The sequence below is a fragment of the Pelodiscus sinensis genome, chromosome 19 (genome assembly GCF_052426305.1).
Source record: "Pelodiscus sinensis isolate ZL-2025 chromosome 19, ASM5242630v1, whole genome shotgun sequence".
In the NCBI taxonomy this organism is placed as follows: domain Eukaryota; kingdom Metazoa; phylum Chordata; order Testudines; family Trionychidae; genus Pelodiscus; species Pelodiscus sinensis.
The window spans coordinates 20,817,831-20,841,613 of NC_143070.1; the positions used below are offsets into that span (position 1 = coordinate 20,817,831).

The 23,783-nt window shown below is 49.9% G+C and overlaps 1 protein-coding gene across 6 annotated transcripts; it reads left to right on the plus strand.

Moving 5' to 3' along the window:
* The first annotated feature begins 320 nt into the window (after positions 1–320).
* Positions 321–21,144, plus strand: LOC102453855 (uncharacterized). 6 transcript variants are annotated; one of them, XM_089770954.1, is made up of 11 exons: positions 321–870; positions 2,608–2,703; positions 3,243–3,473; positions 3,764–3,786; positions 5,183–5,298; positions 5,668–5,727; positions 7,662–7,862; positions 8,986–9,060; positions 10,975–11,040; positions 15,257–15,373; positions 15,632–21,144. In XM_089770954.1, the coding sequence occupies exons 1-11, from the start codon at positions 484–486 to the stop codon at positions 16,639–16,641; spliced, it is 2,382 nt and encodes a 793-aa protein (XP_089627080.1). In that variant the 5' UTR covers positions 321–483; the 3' UTR covers positions 16,642–21,144. The 6 variants fall into 6 exon arrangements, with proteins under 6 accessions (XP_089627080.1, XP_089627082.1, XP_089627083.1 ...); XM_089770956.1 differs by having other exon boundaries at positions 322–870; positions 15,260–15,373; XM_089770955.1 differs by having other exon boundaries at positions 327–870; positions 15,635–21,139.
* Positions 21,145–23,783: the final 2,639 nt, after the last annotated feature.

A 23,783-nucleotide genomic window follows, 5' to 3' on the forward strand; every position in this document is an offset into this window, starting at 1 on the left:
TCCTCCCTGCCCCTATTCAGGCCCCGCCCACCCCGTCGCGAGCCCGACTGCATCCTGAGGGGGGGGGGGAGTGGCATTACTCAACGCGCTGCTACTTCCGCTTCCGGGCAGCGCCGCGAAGCGAGGGGGTGGGGGAGCAGAACGAGGTGGGGCTGGGCAGTTAAATCGCTGAGGGGCTTCCTAACACCGGCCTGGGGTCAACGGCTCCAACTGCCGCGCGGGGGGGGGGAAGGGGAACGGGTGGGGCGGCCGCTGTAAGGGGGCTGCAGAGTGTGCGGCGGGGAGGGGGGATTTGGACGCAGGGTAGGGAGGGGCCCTGGCCTGAGGGGCGCAGAGACGGGGGGTCTGGCTGGGGCAGGTGGCTGAGGGGCCTAGCGGGGGCAGGGGGTGAACAGGGCTTTGGGGGCTTTTTTGTTTTTTTTTTAATTCTGTTTTTTCTATCCTTAGTGCCGGACCTGCCCCTCCATTGCTCAGCTCAGGAAAATGACACAGCACCTGTTCCTCAGCTCGGAGACAGCCATGGCTGCAGAGAGCTCCCTGGAAACTCTCTGGGAGGAAGCTCCACGTCCTGTCTCTCTGGAGGATTTTACAGCCCCTGTCACTCTGGAGTGTGGGCACAATTTCTGCCAAGCCCCCCATAGCCCTCAGTGCAGAGACACTGAGCAGCAGGGACCCCTCCAGCCTGTGGCACTAGCCAAGCCTCTGAGTTTCCAGGCAGCAAAGAGATCAAGATGGGACAGGGTGCATGGGGAGCATCAGGAAGCTCTGAAGCTGTTCTGTGCAGAGGCTGAAACTCCCATCTCTGTGGGGTTTGACAGACCCTGGGGTCACAGGATGGTGCCCATACAGGAAGCTGCCCAGGAGTACAAGGTACAGAATTGCTGTCCAGTGTAATGGGAAATAACATTGGGTTTTAACTGAAGGCTAACTTCACTGACTGTTACCTGGCATGACTCTTTAAAGTCTTCTTTGTGGCACAAGAGATGCTGTAAAAAGTAAATACTTTGGCTTTGTGGAAACTTGCATCAAGTTTCTGCAGATACCCGGTGTGGGAAATGTTTATCTGAGGCTGTGAATCCTGAAACCCAGCTCTGACTGGTGATAGGAGGAGTTTTAACATAAGAGAAAGTGTTAACCATCAGAGATGTTTCGATCGGTATTTCTCAACCAGTGGTATGAGTATCCTTAGGGGAGTGCTTGAGAGAAATCTGGGGGGTACATCAACACAACTGAAATTTGGAGAGAGCTGATTTTTTTGTTCTGTTTTAAGTTTTACATCGCTTTATTATTTTTGTAATTCTTACACCCAAAAATGTCATCACCTGCCCTGCTACAATTAAGTTGTTTAAACGAATGTGTTGCAATGGTAGAAAAAAATTGTCTGAAAACTGTAGGTACTGCGGCTACCTCTTTTTGAGGAAGGGGTAGTTTATTTTGGGGGGGGGGAAGGTTGGGAATCACTGGTTTAGCTCACAGGAACTGCAGGCGAGTCTCTGGGAGTGAGCTACCTTAGGACTGGAGAAAAGGAGGTTACAAGCTGTTACTGATTGGCTGAGAAGCAGTAGTAATCAGTCATTTGCCTTCTAGAACCACAATGGAATCAGGGCCCTGCACAATGCCCAGCAAGGGACAGTCCCTCGCCTGAGCAGGTCACAGTCTAGTTAGACAAATGGTGGGAAGGGAAAATGGGGCAGCAAGTTTCCTTATGGTCACCAATCACATCAGTGATAGAGTTTAGCCCATAACCCCGATCTCTCCAGGCTCAGTCCGAGGTGACACTAAACACTAAGCTACACTTCCTCATGCCTCTCCGCATCACTGAACAGTGATGAAGTGTGGAAAAGGCGCCTTGCTACAGGCCTCAGGCCCAGCAGGGAGGAGGTTTCCCACTGAGATGCTGAACTCCTGGGCTACTGTATGAGGGGTTACAGTTAGATGCGGCAGCCAGCACTAGAGGAGGTCACTGGGCAGGATGCTGTGGGGCCCCGAGCACCTTGAGTCCACCCATAGCAGGGCTCCGGGCAGTGTAGAGCCATGCGAGGCACCACTGAAATTTGACTGGGTTGTAGCAAGAGTTCAAACAGGTTAACTGACGAGCAAATGCGTATTGGTGCCAGTTACTGGTTACACTCCCCACTGTATCTGGCAGTGCCTGCTTGCCCCAGCAACGAATGTCAGTCAAGCTGCTGGGAGTGCCCACCTGCCAGCAGTCTTGGTTGCCACCCCCGGCAGACCCCATGAGAGAGCCCTGCCCCCAGAAGAGCCCACGTCTACTACTGATTTTGTTTGTCAGCTGATTTTAAAAAAACTGTAACTGATTAAATTGTAATCAGTTACTTAGTATTTTTAACCCTTTTTACTTCCTTAATCCCCACCTGCAACATTCTTTATGAAGGGGCCACCACTGATCCGTTCCCCACCCTCACAGGTGTCCTGCTACATCCGCAGTCTACTCCTGACCCTTTTTCAATGGACAAAGCCATGTCCAGGGCCGAGTCCCTGCCGGACAGGGACAGAGCGCCACAATACTGGAACTATCTTAGAGGCAGATAAATGGGCTCCCAACATTTCATGGATTTACCCTGGTGTTTATTTCCGTTTCTTCAGGAAAAATTGAAGGCCCATTTGAAGACTCTGAGGGAAGAGAGAGAAAAGCTGCTGGGAAGGAAAACGACAGCAGAGGGGAAAAACCAGGAGTATCTGGTAGGTGTCTGTGGTAATGAACTGGCAGGGGAGGGCTGTGTTCGGCGATAGACTCCTGTGTGGCCTGGTGAGGTTGGGCTTGTTTGTCTCTCTCCTGGATCATGGATTGCTGGGTTAGATCTATGTGTAGACAAGCCCTGAGGTTCCATGTCAGTGGATGAGTTAATCTCCAGCTCTTGTGGCTTTCCCAGAAATCTTCCCCAAGGGAACTGAATGCGCTGACTGCTCACTTAGTGCATTAATATGTTTGCTTCTTTTTCCTTCCTGGGTATCTGCTTTTTGGGTCTGAAATTCCAAGCGCCCATGAATAACACAACTTGCTGCCCATGACAGCCCTGGGGACATCCCTTTCAGAGGGAAACAGGGCCAAAGAAGATCCTGAGAGACACACCTCTGCCTAGTACCCAAAGGGCAGAGTCAAATAGCACGAATTTTAGGGTTTTCTAACAAGTTATCCCTGCTGTGTACTCCGCTCAACTTGAAAGGGTGCCGGGCTCTATCCATGTCCCTGACCAGCCCCTTTCCCTGTTTTCATACAGAAATGGACCCAAGCCGAGAGGCAGATGATTGTGGCTGAGTTTCAGCAGCTGCAACAGTTCCTGAAGGAACAAGAGCAACTCCTGCTGGCCCAGCTGCAGAAGCTGGATGAGGAGGCTAGGAGGCTCCAGACTGACACTGTTAGGAGACTCTCTGCACAGATTTCCCATCTCAGTGAGTGGATCGGTGAGCTGGAGGTGATGTGTCAGAAGCCAGCGAGTGAATTCCTGCAGGTGAGACTGAGAGAGAAATGTCCCAGCTCCCCACATAGGGAAGGGAGGCTCCTGAATTACATGTGCTGGGATCCAGCCATCCAATCTCGGTGTAACTCTGTGTGCAGTGCTGACTGTTGTGCTTTGCAGAGTTACAGGCACAGCGCTATTAGAGATGGCAAAGCCCCATTTGTTCAGGGGATCTTGGGGCCAGGGCAGGACCTCTCTTCCCATGTTTACAAAATCCCTTCCCTGCGGTCCCCTATATGTGTCTAATGGGGCTGAGATTCTTTTCTGTCTGTCTCCTCTAGGGCGTCAGAAACACCTTGACCAGGTAGGTGGTTCTCACTCCTCTCTCACTGCACAGCGTAGGGCTTGGAGCTAATGTTAGCACCACATCTCCCCAGGGCTCTACAGCCAGATGTTGGATACAAATGTCTCTGACTCATTTAATTCTGAGGGTCTCACCCTTGTACCACAGACTCTGGAATTCTCCATGTAGGGCACATTCTGACGTGAAATATTTCCTAGAGCTGTCTCCCTGGGAACTGTCTGCCTCAGGATTGTGGGACTGGAACATGGGCCTGTCACTGCTGGGCACTAGGCACATTCAACCCAGGGCAGCAGGGATCAAGAGTCTGTCCCATCCAAGGGCTGTTTGGAGACTGGTGTGGAAGGAGCTGGGGATGGGGGAGCTGGAGTCTGTGTTGTGCTTAAAAGAAGCACCCGGTATCTTTTTCAGGGAGATAAGGCAACACGCCACACTTATTGAACATATATAAATCGATCAATATTTGTCATATGCATAGGATACATTACACTCATGCGCACTCACACACACAAGCACAGTCTGTCTTGTTACCAAAAGTTGCTCCCCCTAACTGCACTGGCCAAGTGAGTTAGATGGGGGAGAGGTGGAGCCGGGTTTCTGCCGATCCGGATCGATGCTCCCATGTTGACAAGACGAAAACCCGGGGTCCCTCTGCAAGATGCCTCATTTATTCCTCTCATGCAGCCAATTAGTCATCACCTTGCCTTTCTTAATGCTGCTTCTAAGAGAGTCCTTCTAAGGGCAGGCACTTAGAGGCCTTGGGAGTCAAGCTGCATGTCCAGTCTTCTTAATGAGCTCACTTTACAGGTATTGTCTTGGATCTGGCTCCCAGACCTTCTCCACCCTTGTAATTGCTGCTGGAGGTGCTCACCTTTCATTCTCCATTCACACCTCATTCATTTCAACAGGACAATCAAGGAAAGGGGAGAGCTCAAAAGACATTTTTTTTCTTAATACAAAGTTATAGGAGAAATGTTACAGAGATTCTATCAGAACACTTAACAAAGATATATCTAAAAGGACAAGATCTTAATACAAAGTTATATGAGTGATAATATTACAGGGATTTATCCACATCAGTCTAGTCCCTAGTGGGCAGATTGCTTCAGCCCTTCACCTGGGAACCTCTTGTCCCTAAGTTCCTGGAAGCCAAGGAGTGAGTTGGCTATGGAGACTCAATTCCCCTTTTGTCCCCCAGCTGGTCTCGCCAGGCCAGAGGTGAAGAACAGCAATGGGACCTTTCAGGGGAAGGCTGCGTGCCCATGGACTGTGTTGCCCCAGCTCTCAGGCTGGGAGAATTGGAGGAATTCTAACTCCAGACCTGTTAAAGCTGAGACTTACTAGCCAGAACTTCTCATCAGTAAATGAAATACAATCACGTGAAATTGTTTCTGTCCAGGTGTGAGACGGGGCAATTCCAGCTGCCAGAGGAGATTACCCCTGAACTAGAAGAACAAATCAGTGGTTTCTCCCAGAAAACAATTGCGCTGTCGGAGACCCTGAGGGAGTTCAAAGGTACCTAGAGATAATGGAGGAGGGGAAAGTGGTTCAAGTATCTGAGACTATTGAATCTGGCCTCTGACGCCAACCTTCCCCTGCCTCAATTCCCACATGGAGAATGATGGCCCCATGGCTCGGCTCTCCTTACAGACACTGAGTGAACAGACCCAACTGCTTGCAGATAGAGCCAGGGGTTTGCAAACTCTGAAGCTCCCATTCAGAGATCAAAATGGCTAAAGTTACTGTGATGGCCACGTGTTCCGCCACCACAGCTCCAGGTTATGATAGGAGGCAGTAAGTGAATGAAAAACCAAGTGGGAGGGAGTGGGGACAGTGTTATAGGAGAGCCTGGAATCTCACCTCTCCTATCCCTTCCCCCTCTAGACACTCTGCCCTCTGCACTGGAGAGATCAAGAGGAAAATGCCTGGGAGCTTTCAGACAGGGTGAGTTTGCAGGTGGAGATTCTTTAAATGATGAGAATTCCTGTGGAAACATCTTCATGGGATTGTCATTGAAGTTACCAACCAAACCCAGCAACCGCAGGGCACACAGCCCTAAATCTCATCTACTGATCAGTGAGGAGACCCAGGGGCACTGGATTGGGGAACTGTAGACACTTGGTGAAACACTGGTCTATGAGATATGATACTGAAGGGGTGAAGCTAACGCACACAACGGACAGCACCTGCAGGCTCAGATTTTACTGCTCAGTCAGTTTCAATATGGGGTTGGTTTCAAACCATAAATAGGCTGAGAGCTGACTGGCTTCCTCTGTATCGGTCTGTTCATGGCAAGAAACCGCTGGATCCCCCAAGAACTGTTCACTGTAGTGCAGGCCTGAGCAAAATACAGCCAGCCCAGGGGCCGGATCAACGCCACCAAGCCATCGAATCCAGCCCATGGATGCTGGTGGGGAGCCATGGGCTGGTCCTGTGCTTGCCACACCCCATCTGTAAGCTACTCACAAGCAGCTATTGGCCCAGAGGAGAGGGGGAAGGCTTCAGGCACTTTGTCCACCCCCAGGACAATCTCATTGGCCAGATTTTGGCCAGAAATGAAGCATCATGCCTCCTCTCCTCCAGCTCATAATTATTTACACTCGCACATGGCTCTGCTGCCTGTGGAAGGGTCAGGCAGGTTCCCTTCCTGCCTGAGAGAGGTGCTTGGCTGCTGGCCAGGAGTCACTCAGGTAAGTCTCCTGGCTAGAGCTTGCCTTTGGCACTGCAACTTCTCCTTTCCCCTCCTAATCTCTGCCCTCCACTCCACGTACCCAAACTCTGTCCTCCTCCTGCACCTATATATGCAAGAGCACTCAGTGGTGAGAAACCCACAGCCCCTTATTTGTCCACTCAGCTACTTCTGTAAAGTTACTTGAAATATTTGATGAATAGTTGGCTAATCCAGTGCCCCAGGTCACACTTGCCTCTTTTACCCAAAATCCCTCCCAGACCCTTCTCTCCCTTCTGCATTCCAACCCCTTACCCCAAGCTCCCTTCTGCACCCAACGCCCATCCCAGAATTAATGCATTTCCTCCATTAGTGTCATGGAAGAGTGCAACTCAATCACTTTCCCAAAATCTTGGCGTGCCTCCGCCCCGCCCCCATCAAAATGAATTGCCCACCCCTGGTCTAGTGGCTACGGCTCAGTGAAAGCCAATAACTCAAAGTTGAAGCCAGACAATTTCAGGATAGAAAAGAGGCACAACTGTTTGATAGGCAAGAGGATTAGCTGTTGAAACAAACGGACAAAGAACTGATGGATTCTCCATCTCTTGATGTCTTCAAATCAATACTGGGCAACTTTCTAGGAAACAGAGCTTTGTGTGTGGGTAACTGGACTAAGTGCAGTGGCTTGTGCCACGGAGGGGGTCAGACTGCAGGGCTAAAGAGATCTTCTGACCCCACGAATTTTAAAATCTCATCCTGCAAACACTCAGCACACGTGTTTAATTATATGATCTGAATGGTATTAACTTCATTTAATCTTGGTTCTGGGTCAGCTGAGAGAACCATAATTTGTGCTGCGAATCGATGAATGAAGATTAAGAGTTTTCAATACAGCAGCCTAAATTTAACCTATGTCCATGTTCAGGTGGGTGAATATATGGTTTATCAGAAACACTGGGTGCTGAGAACTGAATCCCACTGTTACAGGTGCAGTAATGTTGAAACTGAAGCCAGGTACTGAGAGAAATTAATATGGATTTGGGATCTAACTTGAAGGTGCTGTTTATGGAATATCTAGACTCAAACTTTTGCCCATAGTGGCAGAGTCTATAACACGCATCACTAGGAACAGTGTCTGGGCAGAATGGGGGTGTGGAAGGGATTAAAGCCCCTTCTGAAATGTCTCCAATTGCTCTTGTCCCCTTGCCAGGCTGCAGAACACCCATGTCTGTCCCCAGCTCAGCCCCTGGCCTGCAGAGCCAGGGACAGGAAATGGCTGTGGCGGAGCCGGTGAGCTTCGAGGAGGTGGCTGTGTATTTCTCTGAGAAGGAATGGGCCCTGCTGGACCCAGGCCAGAGAGCCCTCTACTGGGATGTGATGCAGGAGAATTATGAGTCTGTGAGCTGGCTGGGTAAGGATTCCTGTCCCCTCGGGTATCAGAAGTTGGGTTGGGTTTGGTTGAGGCCCCACAATGTCCTCTGCCCCCCAGTGTCAGGAGTATCAGCCCCAGTAATCCTGGCTCCTGTGAGAGAGACTGTCCCCTCCACGCCTCCTCCCAGGGGAAGCAGGTTCAAGAACATAACAAAGGGTCTGCTCTTCTCACAGCCAAGGTCTTAATGTGCTTCCCCATTATCTTGCTCATGTTGTGCCTTGGCTGGAGGTGTCAGTGGAAGGGGCCAGCCAAGATCAGCAGGTGGGTCTGGGTCTGGCTGCTGTTAGTGTCTGTGGGGTACCCTTGTGCTACATTGACAGAGTGTGTGTCTTGTTCATGTTCCATGGCTCAGGTTGTTGCTGTAGAAAGACACAGGCTCCGTTCAGGGGCTCAGGCTTTCAATCAGGTTTATTGTCGGAGGAGCAGGATGCTAGTGTCCCAGCTCCCCGAGCACAGGTACAATGAGATGTGTCCTATGCCAACAAGGGTACCAGCCCAGTCATTAACCCCTCCATACCTCATATAGTTGGGTGCCTCTCAATATGAGGAAGCTGAAATGGGAGGCTCAGAGTGATGGGTGGGAGCTGAGTTGGCAGGGGGCTGACATTAAGCTCCAGCGAGCCAGGTGATAAAGGCACAGAGGCAGGCGACAGCAGCCTTTATCTCCTGGAGGATGTGTTGTCAGCAACGTTATATCCTGGGCAAGCATGCTGGAGTCCACTCAGTCCTGCCAACCATTGTCCAGGAGATCAGTGACTTTGGTGTCACCAGCCAAGACCAGCCTCGGAGCACCCAAGGGACATCCACCCCCCTGTGCCCCAAGAGGAGTTCAGGCTGGAGCTCTCCACCCTCGAACCATGGGGGTAGATGTGATGGCAGAGCCCAGCTTTCAGGAGTTGAGGAGATCTCTGCAGCTCTCAGATTTCAGAGGAGATGTCTCACCATCAGCAGCTGGCTGTGCTCCCTCTATCAGAAAACTGGACGGCAGGGGAGGCAGACGAATCCCCCGGGGCCACTTTCATAGTCTTGTGGTCTAATCTTGACTTGCCCCTTTTCTTTCTGCCACTGCCCATTTGTTCCTCATGTCTTTCCCTTTTCTTAGCAACCCCTCTAGCCGCTTCTCCTGTGTGGGGCGCTAGAGGGAGCCCGGGGAACGCAGGGAGCCCAGGGCCTGCTGGTGAGTTCCCAGCAAGCTGCTGCTGAAATCCCTGCTGCTCTGTGGGGCACAGAGAGAAGCCTGGGGGGTTGTTGGGTTCTCTGCCACTGAGGCTCCTGCTAGTGGGAGCAGCCATTGCTGAGGGCAGCCCTGGAACCCTGGTGGGCTGCTGTTGCAGTCGCTGCTTTTCCAGGTAGCCCCTCCTGTGCTGGGCTGCTCTGCTGCTGCTGTTCCGTCAGCGCTGTCTTCTTTCTGGCCAGCGTTCCCCCTAAGGCAGCGCTTCCCAATCTCTCTCACACTGGGAACCACCAAACCCAGTCATAAACTGGTAACGTTGTAATGGCATGTTCATTATGCAAGTAATGAATATGCATAGTTACCACTCCCGCACAGATCAGAGTTCGCAGATATCGACATTAAAAGAAATCATAGGAAAAAAAATCCCTTTTGGCTGCTGCATGAGGCAGCCCCTCCCCTGGGGCAACTGGTGCCTGCAGGTGGAGGAGTACAAGAGGGGTACCCACAGCAGTGGGGGCACTTGGAGCACCCTGTTTTGAAACTTTAGATATTTTGTTGGGGCACAGGAGCAAGTGTCCCCAAGTGCTACCAGCAATAACCTCTGCCCTCCCCCCTCCTGCCCCTTGGTGTGAGAGAGCTGCCATTGCATCTGTCCCTCTTCTTTTCAAGTGCTGCCCTGTATCTCTCCTCCCTTCCCCAGCCAAACTGCTCTTGCTCCCCCAGTCCCCCTCCTGCCCCCACCTCTCACATCCCTTTTCCCCCTCAGCTGACTTATCAGCCCGTTCCTATTCGTCCCCACATGGCTAGCTTCCCCCCCACCCTGCACACTTTGAGAGCTGTTGGCAGCTTCCCTGGGCCTGGGCAGGGATTGCAACCCTTCCAGTGGGATCATCCTGTGGATAAACTCTGCCCCTGCAGCACTGGGCCCCTTTTCCTTGAGGGACAGGAGTGGGATGTCTCTGACCTGTCCCCAAGCGCTGCCTGCCCTGGGGCAGGGGCTGGGCTGGGCTGGGCTGCGCTGGGCTGGGGCGGGGCACTGCCCTGGAAGCAGCTCCCAGGGCACAGCTTTCTAAATACCATTGGCCCAGTGGGAGATTTCCCCTTCCTGGCTGTAGCCTGAGCTGGGGGGGCCCAGCAGCCCCAGCACCCCCTCTCTCTCCCTTCAGGGCTCAGGGATCTGGCCTTTGTCTGGCCCAGGGTCTCAGCAAGCAGAGGCTGAGTGTCATTTCCTGCTTCCCAGCCGGAGTCAAAGATCACTTTCTCCTGCTCCTAGGTCCTGTTGAGCAACAGGTTCCTGCTGGCTGCTGCTGAGTCCTAGTGCAACACCAGCCCCTATGCTCAGGCAGTGTGTCATGGCCCAGCAGTTCACGACCCACCACTGGTCCATGGACTAGCAGTTGGGAACCGCTGTGCTAAGGTGCCTGCCTGTGCAGCTGCACATGAGGAAGTGAATGTCACAGAGCCTGTTAACGACATGCCTCTTGGACCCTACAGAGGAGGTGGAAGATGGTCATGTGCTGGGGAAATAGGAAGTGGGTGGGGTAGCTTGGGAGAATAGGGGGAGGTGTGGCAGGATCAGTGGGATGAGGTGGGGGTGGGCTGGTGCTGGGATGCAGCTGATGGTGTTTGCTAGAGCCTGGACACTCTCCTATGCTCAGACTGGGCGGGGGGGAGCAGGCTGCATCAGGGGTTGGGGTGCCAAAAGTGAGGTCAGTCCAAGCTCAGCTTCTCTTGTTGTTGAGGTAACCCTGAGGCTGCGGTGAGGAGCTGGTGTTAATTCCATCCTAACTTTGTTGATGTTATTCCTGGCATGGCTCACACCTTGTAATTATGTGATGGGGAGGAGAAATGCGGCACCCCCACTATGTTCCACTGCTAGAATTATAGAGCAAACCCCAAGCTCTGATTTCTCTGCAGTTCTAGGACAACGAGTGCGTCACCTCCTATCAGCAGGGACAGAGGAAGCACTTGAATTTGGCCAAGGTGAGTTTCAGCTGACAGCTGCTAGACATGTGGCGGGAGAGGTTCGTTTGATGGGAGGGAGACAGATCCAGAGCAGAGAGGTGCAGAGAGCTGAGGGGTTCTACCTGATTAGAACTCAGGATCTGACTTGTATTGGTGGGTTTTTAATTGTAAAGCCTTTAGGCTGCCTTTGTGGAGACGTATCTTCCTAGTGTCCTGGGGCGGGTGAATATTTTTAAAAATGCAGAGGAGGTTGCAATGAAGCCATAACCAGCTGAGGATCAGGATTTAAGCTGCCGGCAAGTCCACCCAGTGAACAAACCGAATAAACATCCTCAGGGCACAGAGAACCCGCAGCAGCAGTGTGCACACAGCCGCCTCTGACAGGAGAAGCCACACACTGCCCAGTGGCTCTGCCTGGCTCATGAGAATGCCCAGGGCAAGGACGTCCCAGAACGTCTGGTAGAGCTGTATGAATCAGCCATTGGTGCCTGCAGACGGGCTGTGTGTGATACACAAGAGAGAGGAAACTCTAGGCGGTCTCAGGCCCCCATGCTGACCACCAGGCCTGCATCCCGCAGGGCCGCTCAGAGATTGGTCAGTTTGGAGAAAAACAGTTGGTGGAGAAAACTCTCGCCCTTTATCTCACCTGCCCTGCAGCCATAAGAGCAGTGCTGCCCCTTTCTAGGAGACACATGATTTTTTTCCCTCTTCCTCTTCTTCAAAGCACGCAAGAAGCAGCAACACATCCCTTCAGGGGCTTTGATCCATCACTAGACAAAAGCTCATGGGCTCAGTGTTCACCCATGAGCCAGAGTTCTTCCCATTTCCCCCAGCATTCACTGAGCAGGCAGACACAATCAGGATTGGGAGCCACGTATCTTTCAACCTCCGTGACTTGATTAGGCAACAAGGCAGCCAGGTCAGGGCCATATGCACTTAGCCACTGTTGCAGCTGGGCTTAAAAACTGGCCTAGCTTCCGCAGGCAGGCAGGGCAGGTCACAGGCAGCCTGTTCCACTCCATAAGTAGCAGGAGCGCTGGGCAGGTGTAGCTGCAGGGCCTTATTGCTGACCCTGGTCCCCTGGGGTAGTCTCAGCACGACAGAGTGACAGCGCAGCTCCTCCCCTTCTCTGAGCCATGGGAAAGCTGCACCTCTACCCTTGCCAGGTGAGCCAACCTCCCAAAAGGACTCCGCATAGGTATCACCCTCTACAGGGTATTCTTACAATACCAGCAAGCCGGCCTGAGCTGCTTACGTAGGGAGGGTGTCACTGTTAGGGTTGCAATCAAATACACACACCCACATTGCAATGTTCTTGCATAAGGTTTGAGCCAATGATGGAATAAACCACTGGTTAGGTAAGTGTCTGGTTGCTTCTTAAAGATTGGCCAGTTCTCTGTCCTGTGGTTAGAATGATTTCAATAGGGTATGTCCGTAGACCAGCCATCAGAGCTGGGAAAAGGCCAACTAGAGTTGTTTCACTAGCCTTTTATAGCTCTCCGGCATGTGGATGGCAGGGTTCCCTCTCTTTTTTTTCCATCCAAGTGTGGAATGCATGTTGTTGTGAACTGACACGGGCTCTTGTGTGCCACCAGAACAAACAAAAACCCTTTTCGATTTAGTATCTAATTTTTTTTTAAAGTGACCACATGGATAATTCAGTGAGGACAGGCTAGTTCATTCACTACTTATTACTCAAAAAGTTAAATGCAAGTGTAAGAGAAATAAAAAGCATAGACCAGTCAGATCATTAACATCCACACTTGGAAAGAATAAAATGATAGAGACCCTACATGTGCATTACCGGTAGTGCTAAGCAGTAACGGCGACAATAATAGTGATGTGCTACAAGCTGAGTGTGAAATAGTGTGTATCTCTGGGAGATAGTTGTTTACTTTACAACCATGTGTGTGACACAGACTGTGTGTGTAAGAGAAGGACAGAGATTGCTTGTGTGCTGGCTGCTACTGGGGAAGTTTCTGGGAAGCCCCATGTACTGTCTCTTTAAGACAGTGCAAGCTGTCCTGCTTTGTCCCTAAGCCCTATTGTCTCCCCCTCCCCTGCTCGGCACAGAGGGGGTGCACAAGGAGGAGAAGGAGAATTGTGTGTGCGCCCATCTCTGTGTGTCACAGAGTGTGTGAGTGAGACACAGAGACTATATCTATGCTGCACCCTTCTTCCACAAAAGCTTATGCAAATGAAGCACAGAGTAGCATATTGCCATGCTGCATTTGCATAATTAATTAGCAGCTGTTTTTATTCCAAAAGGAGCTGTGTAGATGGCTCCTTTTTGCACAAAAACCTCCTCTTGCACAAGAGCCGTTCTTCCTGAAAAAACGGGGATGGAGAGTTTGTGTGCGAGACAGACTGTGAGCTGGCTGCTGAGATCTCTCACAAGCAGAGCACTGCTTCTAAGAGAGTCAGGCTGTCACCATTCACATCCTGAAGCAGCCAGACTGTCCCCCCTCTGCCATGCTCTATGGAGTTTGGGTACAGCCTCTGGGGACACCCTGAGATAGCACTCCCCTCCCCCCACTCTGTGCAGTTAGGAGATTCCCTCCTGGGAGCAGGTGCAGGATAGTGCTGGGCAGGATGTGATTTTTCTCCTTGGCAGCCACACATGTGCACAGCTCACAGGGAGCACAGGTTGAAGGGACTCATTGTTCCAAGCAAAGCCCCCAGCACTGTGAGTAGAAACGCACAGGGACAGGATGGAGTTCAGTGTCACATGCCCGTGCCTGCTCTGATGAGCCATGGTGGCATTTCCCTCTGTCTCCCTGGAAAGTCCATGGGAAGGTCTGTCCCTGGGGATGAGCTTTCCATGGCCTGCATGTTTTCTGGATGGACCGTCCCTCTGAATGCTCCGTTCACAGTGCGCTAGCTGGATGGAAATGACATTTTAGATATTTCCACAGTAGTACCTATATTTGAAAGATGGGCTAATGGTCATTATTCATAACTTGAGGTTCAACAATGATGTCCACGTGCAGACAGTGATAATCACAATCATCGCATCAGAACGTTCCCATTGGCATTGTACATGGCACAATTACAACAAAACTTGTGGTAGCACTATGACCTACATCGTCATTTTAATCCTATAAAATCACAGGGGGCTCTTCCCAGCACTCAATGATTGTCCAAGAAGTGGTCTGGCTGACCGTGTGAGGAAGGCGCCCATGAGGTGGCAAAAATGTGAATGGTTGATTCTGTGCAGCCCAGGGAGACAACAAATGGGAGGCCAGGCTGGTCAGGAGGAAGGCTGGAATCCATACAAAGAGGCTACTGGTGGTAGTGGTTGTGGCAGAGTAGAACCAAGGTTGCAGAAGGGGAGCTGAGCTGCAGAAACAAAGCAGCTTTTGCTCCAAGACACCCTCCCCGCAAGAAGCGCAGCCAGACACCACCATGGCCAGCTATGGAAGTAGTAGCTATTATGGGCAGTGTCAGGGCCCACCCAACCACAGGTGGAGTCAGGAGTGTGGCACACAGGCAGGGTCTGAAGCAGCCAGCAAAGGATTTCCCTCACTGTTCAGGTAACTTATTCTGCTTCTGCCTGGTTCAAGTAGAGCATCCAATCCAATGAGCAGGAGCTTTGTGGACAGAGCCCTTGCAGAGCCACAGCTGGGGAGCTGCTGGGTCCTTTCCAAGTCCTAGTGACCTGCCATGTGGCCACTGTAGTCTGAGCCCTGACTGTGTCTCTTAAGCAGCATGTTCCTGACCTACCCTGGAGTGGGTGAGAGGATGAAACAGGCCATGAGGGAGACTTAGTTGTACACTGGAACTGTGGATCTCAACTTTTTTAGACCATGGCCCACATTGCTCAATGCAGATTTTCCGTGGACCTCAAGCCAACCACCTGTGGTGACAGAATAGGTGTAGAGAGCATAGTTTGGGTGAGAGGTGTGCTGGGAGTAGGGGTCTGGGGATAGGAATGCAGAATGCAGAATCTGAGGGGGGGTCTCCATTCTTCCCACAACTCCTAAGCACCGCAACCCCTACCCCACTGCTTCCATATGCCCTCAAGAGTGGAGAAGAGCACTCAGCTCCCCCAGGGAATAAGCTAGGCCATTCATCAGGCAGGAGGTAATGCACTCTTTCTGCAGAGGAGTCTGTCCTGGGATCTTGTAACATCCAGTCTCCGCAAGGTGGGTGAGTGAGTCAGATCCTGGGTCTAGAAGTATAATGGCACAGACTTTAATGAAGAAAATCAGCACTTGGTTAATTGCTCCCCAAGCAGGATTTCCAGTGTCCAAAGCTCATGCGATCTCCTGGGTGGAGCAAGAGGAAGAGATGTGGATCCCAGATCTCCAGGGCTGTGAGGAAGGGGAGATCATCAGTGACACCCACACAGGTGAGCAATCAGCTAAGCTGACTCAGGTGTCATTTGTGCACTTTCATCAAGTCTCACTGAGCTTTCAGCTTGTCTTCAATTCCAGTCAGAGTGGAGGGCAAAGGTTGGTCTGTCTCCTTTGGGAAAGGACTCTGTGGAAGGAGGATGGGCTCACCTCATGATTATTGAACTTTCAAGGATTCTGTATTTCCTGTTCAGAGTTTTCTTTTCAGCTCAATACAGGGAATGACTCCTGTCTGGTTTCTGTCTCTGTCCAAGCAGGTGATGGGATGCTGAGTGAGAAGAATGAGGAGAGTCTTCAGCAGGAAGCACAGGAGCAAATCACTCCACATGGACTGTTACTGGGAGGATCTGAAGGGCATGTTTCCCAGATATGTGAGCAGGGAGAGACCTGTAAGAGCCAACGTAGCCCAGATAGGCACCAGGGAAACCATTCAGAGAAGGAACAGGGTGAATCCAGTCACAGGAGCGGAGGAGTGAAAGGAAACATAGAAACCATTCAACAGAAAATCCCCCTTGACCAAGCACACTCCTCGTACAATGACTGTGCTACTCTTATTGAACATCAGAGAATCCACACAATGGGACAAACCTTTTATTGCTCTGACTGTGGGAAAAGCTTTAGCAGGCGTTCAAATCTTTCTAGACATCAGAAAATCCACACAGCAGAGCCACGTTTGAACTCTGCTGATTGTGGGAAAAGCTTCAGTGAGAGCTCAGACCTTGTTAGACACAGGAGAATCCACACAGAGGAGAAGCCTTTCATCTGCTCTGACTGTGGGGAAAGCTTCAGATGGAAATCTCATCTTAATCTGCATAGGAGAATCCACACAGGGGAGAAATCCTTCATCTGCTCTGACTGTGGGAAAAGCTTCGGTTGGAATTCACATCTTAATCTCCATAGGAGAATCCACACAGGAGAAAAACCCTACAGTTGCTCTGACTGTGGGAAAAGCTTCCGTGGACGCACGCATCTTCTTAATCATATGACAATTCACACAGGAGAGAAACCTTTCAGCTGCTCTGATTGTGGGAAGAGCTACTGTAGGCGCTCATATCTCGTTATACATAAAAGAATCCACACAGGGGAGAAACCTTTCAGCTGTACTGACTGCGGGAAAAGCTTCAGTACTAGCTCATATCTTGTTATACATAAGAGAATCCACACTGGAGAGAAACCTTTCAACTGCTCTAACTGTGGGGAAAGCTTCAGTAATAGCTCACATCTTGTTAGACATAGCAAAATCCACACAGGGGAGAAACCCTGATTGTTCTGTGCGGGGGAAAGTTTCAGAGAGAGAGATGAGGCCTTGTTAAAGATTGGAGAATTAACACGGGAAAAACTCTTTTCCTGTTGGAAAATCTTGATTTGGCACTCACATTTTAACAGTCATGATACAATCCACACAGGAGCAGCATAGAACACTAGAACTGGAAGGGACCTTGAGACATCATCACCTTTTCCCCTGCCTTCAGAGGAGGCCCAAGCACCATCTATCATCCCTGATAGATACCTCCAATGATGGAGATTGCAGAACCGCTGCAGACAATTTATTCCAGTATTTAATCACCCTGATACTTAGGAAGCTTTTTCTAATGTCCATCCTAAACCTCCCTTGCAGCAATTTAAGCCCATTGCTGCTTCTATCATCAGAGGTTGAAGGAGAACAATTTTTTCCCTCCTCTTTATAACATCTAAGTACGTAAAAGACTGTCACCAAGGACTGGACTAACAGGATAGTTTATTACGTGATGAGCTTTCGTGGGCCAGACCCACTTCCTCAGATCAAATTGTGGAAGAAAATTGGCATGACCATATATACCAAAGGGATACAATTTTTTTAAAAAAGTGAACATATAAAATTGACAAATCAGATTTTAGAACAGGGAGGGTGGGGGGTTGGAGGTTAGTGTTTGAGATAATTATATTAGGGGTGACAATTGGGGAAGCTGGTAATGGGTAAGATAATTAGCATCTTTGTTAAGGCCCATTTGTAAAGTGTCAAATTTAAGCACGAATGACAGTTCTGAGCCTCAGACCACAACCCCAAGAGTCCCTATGGCCACAATAGGGCTTGAACCTATGACTTTGGCAGTATTAGCTTTCATGGCTCCTTCCCCACTCTGGCATGATAAATGCAGAAGTGGGGGCCAGCAAGTGTACTCCAAAGCCTTATCTACCAGGCTTTGGTATAAAACTTCCCCCAAAATCCTAAAAACCTAGATCTTGGGAATAAAACTTCTGCTGCCACCACCTAAATACTGATAAAGAAATCAGGGGAAAGATCATTTAGGAAATTTCACCCCTATTTTAAAAATCAGGACACACAAGTAACCAGTGTCAGGTTAATAAAAAGAAAAGAGAAGACTTTTATTATTACAACAATATTCCTGTTGCAAGCATAATGACTAGATGGGAAGGTAACAAAATATACTCATGGGCTGTGTCTACACTGGCATGAATTTCCGGAAATGCTTAAAACAGAATAGTTTTCGTTATAAGTATTTCCGGAAAAGAGAGCGTCTACATTGGCAGGCTGCTTTTCCAGAAAAGCCCTTTTTCCGGAAAAGCATCTGTGGCCAATGTAGACGCGCTTTTCCGGAAAAGAGCCCCGATCGTCATTTTCGCAATTGGGGCTTTTTTCCGGAAAAGATTACTGTGCTGTCTACACTGGCCCTTTTCCGGAACAGTGTTCCGGAATAAGGACTTATGCCCGAGCGGGAGCAGTGTAGCTTTTCCAGAATAGGGGCTGATTTTGTACAGTAGAGTGTCGTTGCTTTTCCGGAAATTCAAGGGCCAGTGTAGACAGCTCGCAGCTTATTCCAGAAAAGCGGCTGATTTTCTGGAATAAGTGGCCCAGTGTAGACACAGCCATGGAGAAACTCCATGGGCTTAGAACTTAGTTACAAAGAAAAGCCAAACCATCTTTTAAACAGTGCCAGACATCAGATCCCATACCCAACCCTTAAAACAATAAAGCCTAACAAAACTACCTAAACTTTACTCTACTTACAGAAAATGAAGAATCGTGTCTTGGAGAGAGAGAGAGAGACATGCTTGTCCCTCTCTGTAGCTGCAGAGAACACACCCAGAGAGACAAAAGGGAGAAAGGAAAAAACCCAAATTCCTTTGTCCCAGTTTGAAAGACCATTCCTACTGGTCACTCCACCTGGCTAGGTGTAGTTAACCCTTTAATCCCCAGGCTGCTGGCTAACCCTCATAATCGTGACATTAGCAACACACTCTGACCAACTGACCTAACCAACCACAGGAATAGGGCTCATAAGCAGCCCTTTCAGAAAGGAGCCTTGGACAGCTTTGTTGTGGGTGGTGGAACAAGGTGTGTGGAGCAGGAGAGCTCTTTTTGGGGTGGGGAAACTAGCTCAAGTGTCAGAGTGTTTATATAGCATAGAAGAGACAGTGGGATCAATACTCACCTTCTCCAGTGATGAGGCGTCTGTATTTCTCTTGGCACAGCCAGCCAGGGGTCTAAAGGCCTCCAATGGCCCCTCCCTCCTCCTACTTGCTCTCCCAAGAAGCCAGCCCTTTTGGGGCAGAAAGCCTCTGGGCCCCAGCCTCCCTTTGCCTGGCCATGGTAGAAGTTGTGGAGACAGAGCTGCTGCTCCAAGAAGAGCTCCTTCTCCCTACCCTGGCTAAGGCAGGGCAAGGGAAGAGGGGTTGGGCTGGCTAGCTCCTGGATGGGGTAGCAGGGCAGACAAGGCCTTTCTCAGAAGCACAGCTGGGTTCTCCACAGAGGAGCCAAATGGGCTCAGCCTTAGGAGCAAAGGATTGTCCAGTGGGGGGCAACCACACTGAGGAGGGGGCAGGAGCATATAACCTAGAGGGAAAGGCTGAAGGATTTGGGCTTGTTTAGTCTGGAGCAGAGCAGAGTGGGGGAAGGAGGGGGATTTGAGACCTGCCTTCAACTCCCTGAAGGGGGGTTCCAAAGAGGGTGGAGAGAGGATGCTCTCAATGGTGACAGATGGTAGAACAAGGAACAATGGTCTCAAGTTTCAGTGGGGGAGGTCCAGGTTGAAGATTAGGAAAAGTTATTTCCCTAGGAGAGTGGGGGAGCACTGGGATCGGTTCCCAGGGAGGGGGTGGAATCACCATCCATAGAGAGTTTTAAATCCCATCTTGACAAACCCCTGGGTGGGACAATTGAGTTGAGGTTAGTTCTGCTTTGGGATGGGGTTGGACTCAATGACTATGTCTACACTGCACTGTAACATTGAAAGAAGATACGCAACATGTGCTATTCAAATTGTGTAGCTTTTTCAAGTTTATTTCAGAATAGGCTATTTCGAAATAAATTTAGAAATAAACTTCTGTTTCAAGACATCTCTTACCCCTTGTGGAACAAAGGTTACTGGGATGCTGAAATACCACATCTCTTATTTTGAAAAATATTTCAAAATAGCAGGTGGTTTGTGAAGACACAGGGCAGCTAGTTGAGGATACCTCTGGTAACCCAAAATAACTTTTATAGGTAGACATAGCCAATGACTCCAGAGGTTCCGTCCAGCCCTACAATTCTAAAGGCTTCTGCCAAAGGCTGGAAATGATTCAGGCACTATTAGATCTTCAGTTTAAGGCTCTCCCAACTGAGCTACTTCAGCAGTTGTTGGTTAGCCTCTGGGACCACCACTTCTCTGTAAGGGATGTACAAGAGAGAAGCTGTTGCCAGGGGCCATGTAGGGCAAGATGAGCTTTGCCTGCATCCCTCTGCCTGACTCACTATTTTGCCACATTCCTTACTCCCTTCCTGAGCTGACCCAGTGGCGGAAAGGATAGAGGCTGCTAATGGTGGGGATGAAAATGGGTAATGGTGGTGAGAGGGTCAAGGGTCCCACCCTCTCTGTGCCACTTGGCCTTGGATCCTGGCCACCCAGCATTCACTCTGATGAGGCCATAATAAGCAAAGAGGGGATTTCCACTGATTCCTTTGTGTGGACTTGAATCCCAGCTCCCCGGGGGGCCCACTGCAAAGGGAAAGCCCTACAAAGCTTGAAAAAATCACAGCTGCAGCTGAAGTTTGAACTCTCAACCTCAGCATATCACCTATGAGTACTGTCTTATAGGTACTGTGTACTGACCCATTGCATCACTGGAGCAGCTGTTTAATTGGGTTTGTCAAAGTCCCTAGAGTGAGAAAGTTAAGATGCACCAAGTAGAATTGGGCAAGAGGGGACAGGATTGCCAAGGATTTGCAACAAATCAACATCTCACCCCCAGGTACCACTGGTGGTGTGTCTAGACTGCCCCCAGCTTTGAAAAGAAGATATGCAAATTTGGTGTGAATTTGTATATCTCCTACCAATTGCTTTTTTAAAAAAAAAAAACAATATAGAGAGGGTTTTTCAAAAAAGGAGAAATACCAATCTTGCACAGAAAAAAAAAAGGCCACAGCCATACTGCTTGTCTTTGCACAAAAAACCCTAGTGTAAAAATGGATTGGAGGAGATTATGCAAATGAAGGATGAGGAAATGCTAATCTGAGCTTCATTTGCATTGCCTCTTCTGGAAATACAGGCTACGTCTACACTGGCATGATTTTCCTAAAATGCTTTTAATGGAAAAGTTTTCCGTTAAAAGCATTTTCGGAAAAGCACGTCTAGATTGGCAGGATGCTTTTCCACAAAAGCACTTTTTGCGGAAAAGCGTCCGTGGCCAATCTAGACACGGCTTTCCGCAAAAAAGCCTCGATTGCCATTTTCGCGATCGGGGCTTTTTTGCGGAAAACACTACTGTGCTGTTTACACTGGCCCTTTTGCGCAAAAGTCTTTCGGAAAAAGACTTTTGCCCAAACGGGAGCAGCATAGTATTTCCGGAAAAGCACTGTCGATCTTATATGAGATCGTCAGTGCTTTTCCGGAAATTCAAGCGGCCAGTGTAGACAGCTGGCAAGTTTTTCCGCAAAATCATCTGATTTTGTGGAAAAACTTGCCAATCTAGACACAGCCGTAGTGTAGACATAGCCTCAGGGTGCGTCTACAATGCATGGAGGATCAAAATAAGATGCAATTTGAACTATGCAAATTGTCTTTTTGACCTTATTTCAAAATAGCTTTGGCGTGTACCCAGTGCCAAATTTAGAGCTATCCTGCTATTTGTATCCAGGACAACAACCGTTACAGGCCCCACACGAGGGTTCTGGTTTGATGCTGAATTTTCAGCCTTCTGCTCCTGGGGCTCTCTGTTAAAAGTGAGATGAGGCGGGGTGGGATCCGTCTAATAATGCCCCCTAAGGGTGCGATTATATTTCAAAATAGATTATTTGAAATGTGGTTCATCTCACCATGCCAATTTTCTAAATAAAACACTGTTTTGAGACATCCATTAGCCAGGATGCCAGGATGCTGAAATAGCTTGCCCATTATTTTAAAAAATATTTGAAATAATGGGCAGCTTAATAAAATGCAGGGTAGCTATTTTAGGATCCCTCTAGTATTCTGAAATAGCTGAACAGGTAGACTTACCTTAATGGAGTGCCTGAAGGCCCAAGGAAACCCAGGCTGAAGAGAATTGCAGGGAGCGCCCCACCTCCCAGGGATGTTAACTGAACAGTTGAGCATCTTCAATACCCAGGTTCTAAACTCTCACACCTGGCTCCCAATCTGGACTACCCTGCCATCCATGTTGCTGTAGGTGCCGGTGTCTCACTACATGGTGAAATCAGACCAGAGACAGACACTGTCAGTAAAGTCTCCTCTCGAAAATGCTCCTCCAGATGCTGGGCCTTCCCTCACCCCACCAGAGCTGTGTGCTGCTGCTGTGTGACTGCTCCATGTGCATCTTCCCACTGCAGAGAGCGCTCCGAGCCTGGCTGTGACTAGCCAGCCCATGTCTGGGCTCCCAGGGGGTGTTTGGGTTTATTACCAGCACTGAGCTTTGTACAACAGCCCAGGGAACATTATGAAAATCCAAAACCCTCCTGCTCTGGGTGTCCCTGGCCAGCCGAGTAGCACAAAGCTTCCAGCAGTGTTGACTTTGAGTACCCTAACAGCTCAGATGAGGTAGCCAAGTGCTTATAGTAATGGGCTGCTAATCTATTGTGCTATGCACACATGGGTTCAAATCCTATTCTCACAGGGTGCTTACAACCCTCTGTCTTGCTTCTCATAGAGTTCTCTTCAGTTCAGTGCCAGCCCCTTCTGTAACCCTGCCTGTCCCTGCCCCATCCCACTGCAGCCTGGGGAAAGGGGAAATCTCCACAGAGACACTCCGAGATGTGACCCTCAAACCTGTCTGCCCTCAAGAGGAAACCTCACAGAGGAGAGTCCAAGCAGCCAGGCCATGGGGGTCTGTGAGATTGCCCCTGCCACACCTGGCTGTTGCCATGGTCCCTCTGTGAAGTCACTGCCCCTACCAATGATCTGAGGTGCTGCAAAAGGTCCTTGTGATGTCACTGCTGCCTGCCAGGGCTCATGTCCTGCCCCTGATCAGACCCTTGGCATGTTTGAGCTGCTCCCTGTGTCTCCCCCACTCGCTCAGGGCTGGTTCTGGGGCTCAAGCAGGGAACAGCAGAGGGTGCCACCTGCAGACTTTACGGCCAGAGGAGATGGATCATTTTATCTGCCATACTTCCGGCCTTTTTACCTACTCCCCCTGCTCCATGTAGCAGCAGACCCCTGCATGGCACAGCAGTGAATTTTGCATCAACACACTCCAGAAAGGCATCTGACCTTCACTGCCAGGCCCCCAGAGGTGATGAAGGCCCCACGCCCCTTGGCAGTGGGGAGGGATTGATACAGCAACAGGAAAGGAAGTGACCCCAGGGCCACACTTGTGGGTCTGTATCACACACACATGCACAACAACCCTGCGCTCAGACTGAACAAGCACTTTCTTTCAGCGATTTCCTTACACAGACAGGTTTGGCTGCACACAGGGCTTGGTACTGACAGTATGAATGTGGGGAGAGATGAACTATAACTATAAAGTTATAACAACTTTATTGATTATTGTGCACAGGCCCCTGGTTTGCCACTTGAAACTGGGACACCCCCAAGCCCTGCATTTCCCCAGCCTGGGCCCCTCTTGCTCTGTGTTGCTGGAATGAGATGGGAATCCCCCCAACCCTGCCCTCACACAAAACTTTACACAGCCCTGTCCTGTCTTGCCTCAGTCACAAGCCTGAGCAGTGTAAGGCTACATCTACACTGCAGAGGTTTGGTGCAAAAATGGTTTGGTGCCATTTTTGCACAAAAACTTGTGGAGCATCCACACTACAAGCCCATTCTTGTGCAAGGAAAAGTACCATAAGTCATAAGAACACGGGCTACGTCTAGACTGGCGTGATTTTCCACAAATGCTTTTAACAGAAAACTTTTCCGTTAAAAGCATTTGCGGAAAAGAGCATCTAGATTGGCATGGACACTTTTCTGCAAAAGCACTTTTTGCAGAAAA

Excerpts from the sequence above, each read along its gene's own strand:
- LOC102453855 (XM_089770954.1), top strand. The coding sequence starts at position 484 with ATGACACAGCACCTGTTCCTCAGCTCGGAGACAGCCATGGCTGCAGAG. Across the intron at positions 5,299-5,667 it reads GACCCTGAGGGAGTTCAAAG|ACACTCTGCCCTCTGCACTG; the intron begins GTACCTAGAGAT and ends TTCCCCCTCTAG. Across the intron at positions 5,728-7,661 it reads CCTGGGAGCTTTCAGACAGG|GCTGCAGAACACCCATGTCT; the intron begins GTGAGTTTGCAG and ends TCCCCTTGCCAG.